The sequence below is a fragment of the Caenorhabditis elegans genome, chromosome X, assembly GCF_000002985.6.
Source record: "Caenorhabditis elegans chromosome X".
Classification (NCBI taxonomy): Eukaryota; Metazoa; Nematoda; class Chromadorea; order Rhabditida; family Rhabditidae; genus Caenorhabditis; species Caenorhabditis elegans.
In genome coordinates, this window is record NC_003284.9 from 5,100,409 (window position 1) to 5,108,751 (window position 8,343).

General features: G+C 43.5%; 2 protein-coding genes and 1 non-coding gene across 3 annotated transcripts; 2 read left to right on the top strand and 1 right to left on the bottom strand.

Moving 5' to 3' along the window:
• Nucleotides 1–623: 623 nt before the first annotated feature.
• On the top strand, nt 624–5,761 carry vit-2 (Vitellogenin-2). Its single transcript, NM_076467.8, has 5 exons — nt 624–1,507; nt 1,560–1,844; nt 1,891–5,070; nt 5,119–5,365; nt 5,414–5,761. Exons 1-5 carry the CDS (start codon nt 635–637, stop codon nt 5,668–5,670), a joined length of 4,842 nt encoding a protein of 1,613 aa, NP_508868.1. The 5' UTR covers nt 624–634; the 3' UTR covers nt 5,671–5,761.
• On the bottom strand, nt 5,751–6,634 carry C42D8.9 (CUPID domain-containing protein). The gene is made up of 2 exons (NM_001029285.4): nt 5,973–6,634; nt 5,751–5,923 (listed from the first exon to the last, which is right to left on the bottom strand). Exons 1-2 carry the CDS (start codon nt 6,627–6,629, stop codon nt 5,852–5,854), a joined length of 729 nt encoding a protein of 242 aa, NP_001024456.1. The 5' UTR covers nt 6,630–6,634; the 3' UTR covers nt 5,751–5,851.
• Nucleotides 6,635–7,129: 495 nt separating this feature from the next.
• On the top strand, nt 7,130–7,193 carry C42D8.17. The gene has a single exon (NR_070987.1). It is a non-coding gene; the product is annotated as an Unclassified non-coding RNA C42D8.17 (non-coding RNA).
• The last annotated feature ends 1,150 nt before the right edge of the window (nt 7,194–8,343 follow it).

The following is an 8,343-nucleotide window of genomic DNA, read 5'->3' on the forward strand; positions in this document are numbered from 1 at the left end:
ATCAGATTTTTGCTAGACGTACAATTAATGTTAAGTTAGAATAATGTCAAAACATCTGGTGAAGTTTGTGAATAATTGGGTTTTTAATGTTTAGTTGTTTTAAGTTTTAACATTTGTTAGTTCTATCATATTTTTTTGGATTCAGTTTTAGTTTTTGTGATCCTGTGTGCCCAATTGAGGAAAACTGGTTGCGTTTTAGGTGCCTACAATACAATTTTACCAAGTTTTTTTTGCAGATTTTTCTATCCTGTCGGTCACAATGCAACTAGCAAGTAAAAAAGTAATGACTTTGTTTTAAATACCATGTGCTAGCTGAGTTTCATCATGTCCAGAATCACCTCATCGTTAAAAAGTCATGAGTATCAAAGTGCAGTGTGATCAAACTGTATTACTTGAAACAATTTAGTTATATGTTTAGAACCCCTCATTCAAAATTAATAGACAGGGCTCTCACCGAATGTTGCAATTTGTTTCTGATAAGGGTCACAAAGCGGAGCGAATGCTTGAATGTGTCCATCAATGAGCTTATCAATGCGCTAAAACGCTATAACTTCCATATGAAGTCAATCGAACATATGTCAATCTTTAGCCGTATATAAAGGTGCACTGAAAACAGTCCAATCACGGTTCAGCCATGAGGTCGATCATCATCGCCTCTCTCGTGGCCTTGGCCCTCGCCTCCTCTCCAGCTTTCGAGCGCACCTTCGAGCCAAAAACTGACTATCACTACAAGTTCGATGGCCTCGTCCTTTCCGGACTCCCATCCGCTTCCTCTGAGCTTTCCCAATCCCGTATTTCTGCACGTGCCCGCATTCAAGCCGTCGATGACCGCTACATCCACCTTCAACTTGTCAACATCCGCATGGCCGCTTCCCACCTCCCAGAGTCCGAGCAGATGCCTTCCTTGAACTCCATGGAGCAGCGCGAGCTCTCCGAGGAGTACAAGCAAATGCTCGAACTCCCACTCCGTGCTCAACTCAGAAATGGACTTATCTCCGAGCTCCAATTTGACAAGGAAGACGCTGAATGGTCAAAGAACATGAAGAGAGCTGTTGTCAACATGATCTCTTTCAACCCAATTGCTCCAAGAAACGAGATTGAGAAGATCGAATCTTCTTATGACAAGGAGGAACAATCTGAGGAAAACACTTCTTTCTTCACCAACGAGAAGACCCTTGAAGGAGACTGCCAAGTCGCCTACACTGTCATCCGTGAGCAGAAGAAGACCATCATCACCAAGTCCATCAACTTCGATAAGTGCACCGAACGTTCCGAGATCGCTTACGGACTTCGTTACTCTTCCGAGTGCCCAGAATGCGAGAAGGACACCGAGCTCATCCGCCCACAAACTGTCTACACCTACGTTTTGGAGAACGAAGAGCTTAAGGAATCCGAGGTCCGCTCCCTTTACACTGTCAACGTCAACGGACAAGAAGTAATGAAGACTGAAACCCGCTCAAAGCTCGTTCTTGAGGAGAACCACTCCATCAAGAGCCACATCAAGAAGGTACGATAATCTATAATTTTTACAGTATGTTCTCAGAAAAATATTCTTTCAGGTCAATGGAGAGAAGGAAAGCATCATCTACTCTTCCCGTTGGGAGCAACTCGTTGAGGACTTCTTCAAGAATGGAGACAAGGCTGAGTTCGCCCCATTCGAGAAGTTCCCACTCGACAAGAAGATGCACTTGATCAAGACTATCACTGAGCAAATCCAAGAAGTCGAGAACAACATGCCAGAGACCTCCCACTTCCTTGCTCGTCTTGTCCGCATTTTCCGCACCACCTCCACCTCCCAACTTAAGGAGATCCACGAGACTCTTTACGTCAAGGCTGACAAGAAGGTAAAAAATTTCAGTTTCATTATATCCTATACCTTGCAATATTTAGATCCAATCATTGATGGAGCACGCTCTTGCTATTGCTGGAACCAAGAACACAATTCAACACATCCTTGTTCACATGGAAAACGAGGACATTCTCCCACTCGGTCAAATTCTTAAGACCATCCAAGAGACACCATTCCCATCCCAAAGCATCGCTGAGGCACTCATCAAGTTCGCCGAGTCTCGCGTTGCCAAGAACAACCTGGTTGTCCGTCAAGCTGCTTGGCTCGCCGCTGGATCAGTTGTCCGCGGAATTGTTGACTACAAGAACATCCGTCCACTCGTTCGTGAGGACAAGCGTGAGCTCAAGGAGAAGTTCCTCCGCGTATTCATGCAACAATACAAGGATGCTGAGACCACCTACGAGAAGATTTTGGCCCTCAAGACCATCGGAAACGCTGGACTCGACATCTCCGTCAACCAACTCAACGAGATCATTGTTGATAAGCGCCAACCACTCCCAGTCCGCAAGGAAGCCATTGATGCCCTCAGACTTCTTAAGGACACCATGCCACGCAAGATCCAAAAGGTACTCCTCCCAATCTACAAGAACAGACAATACGAGCCAGAGATCCGCATGCTTGCTTTGTGGAGAATGATGCATACCCGCCCAGAAGAGTCCCTCCTCGTCCAAGTTGTCTCCCAAATGGAGAAGGAGACCAACCAACAAGTTGCTGCTCTTACCCACCAGATGATCCGTCACTTTGCCATGTCCACCAACCCATGTTACCAACGTGTTGCTATCGTTTGCTCAAAGGTTCTTTCCTTCACTCGTTATCAACCACAAGAACAAATGATCGCTTCCTCCTACGCTCAACTTCCACTCTTCCTTCAAAACTCCTTCTCTGGAGCTCAATTTGACTTTGCCGCTATCTTCGAGAAGAACTCTTTCTTGCCAAAGGATCTTCACGCTTCTCTTGATGCCGTCTTCGGAGGAAACTGGAACAAGTACTTTGCCCAAATCGGATTCTCTCAGCAGCACATGGACAAATATGTTCAGATGGCTCTTGAGAAACTCGAAAGCCTCGAGAAGGAGTCGACCACTGTTGTTCGCGGACGCCGTATTCAAACTGGAATCAAGCTTCTTAAGGAACTTGCCCAGAAAATGAACATCCGTGCTCGCCCAGCTACCTACACCGAGAAGGATGCCTTCGCCATGGTCTACCTTCGTTACAAGGACATGGACTACGCCTTCCTTCCAATTGACAGACAACTTGTTGAGAATCTTATCGAGAAGTTCACCAGCAACGGAAAGGTTCAGTTCAGCGAAATCCGCCGTCTTCTCAACCAAGAGCTCGAGTTCGAGACGCACCATGCCGCTTACTTCTACGAAGCTATCCGCAAATTCCCAACAACTCTTGGGCTTCCACTCACCATCTCTGGAAAGATCCCAACCGTCATCTCGGCTGAAGGACAATTCTCTCTTGAACTCGAGGGAACGGAACTTCGTTTGACCGTTGAGGCTCGCCCATCTGTTGCTGCCACCCACGTCTACGAGATGAGAATGTTCACCCCACTCTTCGAGCAAGGAGTCAAGAGCGTTCAATCCGTCCGCGCCTACACCCCAATCAAGATTCAAGCCGTCGCTGGAATGAAGAGAAACTTCGAAATCGTCTACAAGGTTGTCGTTCCAGAGAACCAAAAATCGATCGTCTCCCTCACCACTCGCCCAGTTGTCTTCCTTCGTTTCCCAGGATTCTCGAAGTTCGAATACATTGAGGCTGAAGAGAGAACCGTCGTTGTTCCACAATGGCAACAAAAGACTCAGGAAATTGAGAAAGTCTTCAACTTCCTCGGACTTGAAGTCTCCACCCGCGGAAACATCCTCAACCAACACACTCTTGAAAACTGGCTTCTTGCCGAGCAAGACTTCGAGGTTTCCGTTGAGAACAAGAACCGTCCAGCCGAATTCACTGCCCGTCTCACCGTTGGACAACTCGAGAAGACCGAACTCTCCCAAATCAAGTACAACAAGATCTTCGAAAAGGAGTTCGAGCTCGAACAAGAGAACACCGAGAGCCGCCGTGAGTACTTCAACAAGATGGTCAAGAACATCCAGAAGGAGCAAGGATACAAATCCGTCATCTCCTTGAAACTTGAGGCCCCACGTGACTACACCATGAACACCGAGCTCACCACCGTCTGTGACAAGCAAGTCCGCATGTGCCAATGGGAAGTTGAAATCCGCCGCTCCCCAATCCTTGAGGAAACCAAGGAATGGACTCTCCGCTCCCAACTTCTTGTTGTCCGCCCAGAGATGCCATCATCCCTCCGTCAACTCCGCGATCAACCCCACCGTGAGGTTCAACTCTCTCTTACCTCTACCTGGGGATCCCAGAAGAAGAGCGAAGTCACCGTCAATGCTCAACTCCAACAATCCAAAGAACAGAAGAAATACGAGCGTAACATGGACCGTCAATTCAATGGAATGCCAGAGTACGAGCTTTTGATCAAGGCCGCCCGTCTTAACCAGATCAACGCTGTTGCTGAGTACAAGCTCACCCGTGAAACCGAACAAGTTCTTGCCCGTTATTTCGATCTTGTTAAGACCTACAACTACTGGACTGTCTCGAGCCGCCCAGAGAACAACGAGAATGATCGCGTCGTCGTCCAACTCACAGTTGAGCCAATGTCCCGCCAATACGTCAACATCACCATGCAATCCCCAATGGAGCGCATTGAGCTCAAAAACGTTCAAGTTCCACGTGTCTACCTTCCATCCATTGCTCAACGTTCCGTCAAGCACCAACTTACTGAGGCTTCCGGATCTGTCTGCAAGGTGCAAAAGAACCAAATCCGCACTTTCGATGATGTCCTTTACAACACTCCACTCACCACCTGCTACTCTCTTATCGCCAAGGATTGCTCCGAGGAGCCAACTTTCGCTGTTCTCTCCAAGAAGACTGAAAAGAATTCTGAAGAGATGATCATCAAGGTTATCCGTGGAGAACAAGAAATTGTTGCCCAACTCCAGAACGAGGAGATCCGCGTTAAGGTTGACGGAAAGAAGATCCAATCTGAGGATTATTCTGCTTACCAAATCGAGAGACTCGGAGAGTCCGCTATTGTTATTGAGCTTCCAGAAGGAGAGGTTCGCTTTGACGGATACACCATCAAGACCCAACTTCCATCCTACAGCCGCAAGAATCAACTTTGCGGACTTTGCGGAAACAATGATGATGAGGTGAGTTCAGTGTAGAAATTTATATTGAGTTATAACAAAAATTTTCAGTCCACCAACGAGTTCTACACTTCCGATAACACCGAAACCGAAGACATCGAAGAGTTTCACCGCTCATACCTTCTCAAGAACGAGGAGTGCGAAGCCGAGGAGGAGCGTCTTTCCGAGAAGAAGAACTACAGAAAGTACGAGAGAGACGAGGAGCAATCTGATGAGTATTCATCTGAGGAGACCTACGATTACGAGCAGGAAAACACCAAGAAGAGCCAGAAGAACCAGAGAAGCCAGAAGAAATCCGGTAAGATACAATTTCTTCAAATTTCATATCGATAATTTTTAATTTAAGATCTTGTCGAGAAGACACAAATCAAGGAGTTCTCCCACCGCATCTGCTTCTCCGTTGAGCCAGTAGCCGAGTGCCGCCGCGGATACGAGGTCGAGCAGCAACAACAGAGAAAGATCCGCTTCACCTGCTTGCAACGTCACAACAGAGATGCCAGCCGTCTCTTGAAGGAGTCTCGCCAACAGCCACTCCAACTTGACGACTACCCAGTCTCTTTCGTTGAGTCTGTCAAGGTCCCAACCGCCTGCGTCGCTTATTGATTAAGCTAGACCGGCACTTTTATGTAAATTGATCATTCACATCTGTTTGATTGTAGTCTTTTGACATTTTCTAAATAAAATTTTCACTTTGAACTATTGTTTTATTCTTTTTAAAAAAATTGCATTACTGAAAATTGGAAAAAAAATTGAAATGAAGGAAATATTTATACAAATAGCGTCGCTAGCAGTGCCGTTTGATAGATTTGTCCAATGCCATAGCGTGTTTCAGTTCGTCGTGTACAACGTGAAAGTCCTGAAAAAAGCTAGTCTATGCTTTGAAAGAACCGGAAATTATAACCAACAGTACTAAGAGAACCACCATCAGGATCCTCTTTCTCCGAAGGGTTTTGTTGAACAGGATTAAGAGCTGCAGCGACCAAAGCTCCAACGCCAGGAGATGCTCCCATCAACGCACCAATCGCTGTAGGGGCTGCCGCCAAAACACCAATCGTCGGAGATGAAACCACTGTGACACTACCCGGCGAGGACATCGATGCTCTTTGGACCGTCTGGCTTGTGCCATCTAGTGAGATATTTCCAGTTTCCGCAAAAACAGCCGTTGGGCGGGAAATCGTTAGCTGATCAAGGTCGGTCGTTTCATCAATACTGGTGTCATCGAACGAGTCTCGCCGTAATTGTTCAATTCTTGCTTCCAGCTCCGCTATCTTTGCAGCTTTCCGAGCAAGTAATGTTTTCTTCGCTGCAGCCGCCTCTTCTTCCATTCGCTTCAGTGTGGCTTTTGATGGTATGTATTTTGCCACGGATGCCATGGAAGTTCCATCTTCGCATTTTGCATTCATAAGCAAATCGTCCATTTCTTTCTCTTTCAAACGAAATGTATCGGGCGACATTGCGACTGCATCTGGATCCGGCGGAAGCTCTTGAATGGGAATCGCAAGCTCGAATATATTTTTGACTCGTACAGGCATTCTTATCGGAGAGGAATCGTCTTCGGACATTTTCTGGAACTGAGATTTTGTAGATTTTGGTAGACCTTTAGAAAAGGAAATATTAAAATTTAAAGAAAAAGGTTCAAAACCAACAAAAAAAGGAACGAAATGAAAAGAGCAATCTGATGTTCGAACGCAGATCGCTTATTTTAGGCGGAGCTCCAGAAGGCGGGGTCTTGTTGGTAAGAGACAAGGATGTCAGAAAAAAGATGACTGGAACAAAACAAAGAGGATTTTGAGATTTTATTCAGAAAAAATATGAACAATTGGCAACAGGAATTATTATTGAATTTTTGAAAACAATATAAAACAAAATCGTGACAATCACCACGTAAAATGAATATTCTTGAATTACTGAATTACATACCTTAAGCAAAAAATGCACAATTGTCATGGCAAAAAGCGAGTAGTGTCGAAATCTTTTCAACTAGAAAAATTGATTACAGAAACAGTCAGGCATGAGAGATTAATGAGAATCTGTGTACCTGCACGATAGTCCACAATGCTTGTGTCATAGAAACGTGTATGAGTTGAAGTTCTTTTGACAAAAGAAGGGATAAAAAATAATGCATGCAAGGATTAGAAAAAAATCTGTCCTGCCAATCTTCTTTTTTGGTGGAAAAAACTTCTTCGAGGAGCACTTTTTTGTGCACTAATATATTGACGAAAGAATTGAAAGGACACAACACTTGCAAAACATTTTTTTCAGATTGTGAGTACTTACATTGAATACAAGGAACCTAATTCGGGTCTCTTCTACATATTAATAAAATTGACTGGTTTCATTGGAATTGCCTAGGATTGCTTGTATAGCAATAAAGAAAAAGTGATTTTGTAATATTGCCATTTCGTGTCTGATTTAATGCATTGCAGGAATTGGCCTTGTCTTTTTAGAGTCTTAATGGGTTGGTGCAAAAATGAGCTCTAGAATTTCCTTGTTTTAATTTTTAGTTTTCGGAATACAAAAATCATCATGGAATTTGAAATGGAATCTCTTGAGCGTACACCATTGCTCTCACGGTGAGTTTTTTTTTCTAATTTGTATTTAATAATTAAATACATAAAAATTTTTACTTGAAGTGTTTTTAGTATTGTTTTTTTTTAATTTAGAATTGAAAATCTTAAAACATTTTTTTAAAGAAAAAGTTTTAGTGCTTCTGCAAAATAGCCTCTAATTGTTAAGATACTTATCAGGAAGGTTTTTTAAAATTGCTGAAAGTTTTTTTTTGAGAATGGGAATAGAATGACTTTGCCAAAGTTTCCACTTTTCAAAAAAGCTTAGATAGGCTTATACGCCGAGAAAAGTGGGATTCTTTCAGGGATTTTTTCTCAGATTGTATCTTAGATTTTGAAAGCTTTTATAACAATTGTACATCAATCTAGGCCCTGAAAAAGGTTTTTCGATCCGAAACGTACGTGGACACAGAGCCAGTTATGAAGCGTCAAACTATTCAAATTTCTCTCGTTTAAAAGTTTATGAAACATTTCTTTGGTTTTGAATTGTACAAATTTATTTACTTTAAAAATCCAAAAATTTAATATTTTGCATTATTTGTGAATCTCTCATTTTCATCTGGAAAAGACAAAGTTACCTGTAACTTCTGGATTTCTTATTTGAGATTTTATTTAAAGGTGAGGGACCAAAATATGAGACTTTACCTTTTCCACCCAAAATTGCCGAATTTCGTAATGAGTCGTTTGTTCAAAAGTTTGGCTAAGTTCT

Bases quoted from the DNA above. Each gene is read 5' to 3' on its own strand.
- vit-2 (NM_076467.8), top strand. From the start codon at position 635: ATGAGGTCGATCATCATCGCCTCTCTCGTGGCCTTGGCCCTCGCCTCC. The intron at 1,845-1,890 runs GTAAAAAATTTC...TGCAATATTTAG, and splicing joins ACGTCAAGGCTGACAAGAAG to ATCCAATCATTGATGGAGCA. The intron at 5,366-5,413 runs GTAAGATACAAT...TTTTAATTTAAG, and splicing joins GAGAAGCCAGAAGAAATCCG to ATCTTGTCGAGAAGACACAA.
- C42D8.9 (NM_001029285.4), bottom strand. From the start codon at position 6,629: ATGTCCGAAGACGATTCCTCTCCGATAAGAATGCCTGTACGAGTCAAA. The intron at 5,924-5,972 runs GTTGGTTATAAT...AGCTTTTTTCAG, and splicing joins ATGGTGGTTCTCTTAGTACT to GACTTTCACGTTGTACACGA.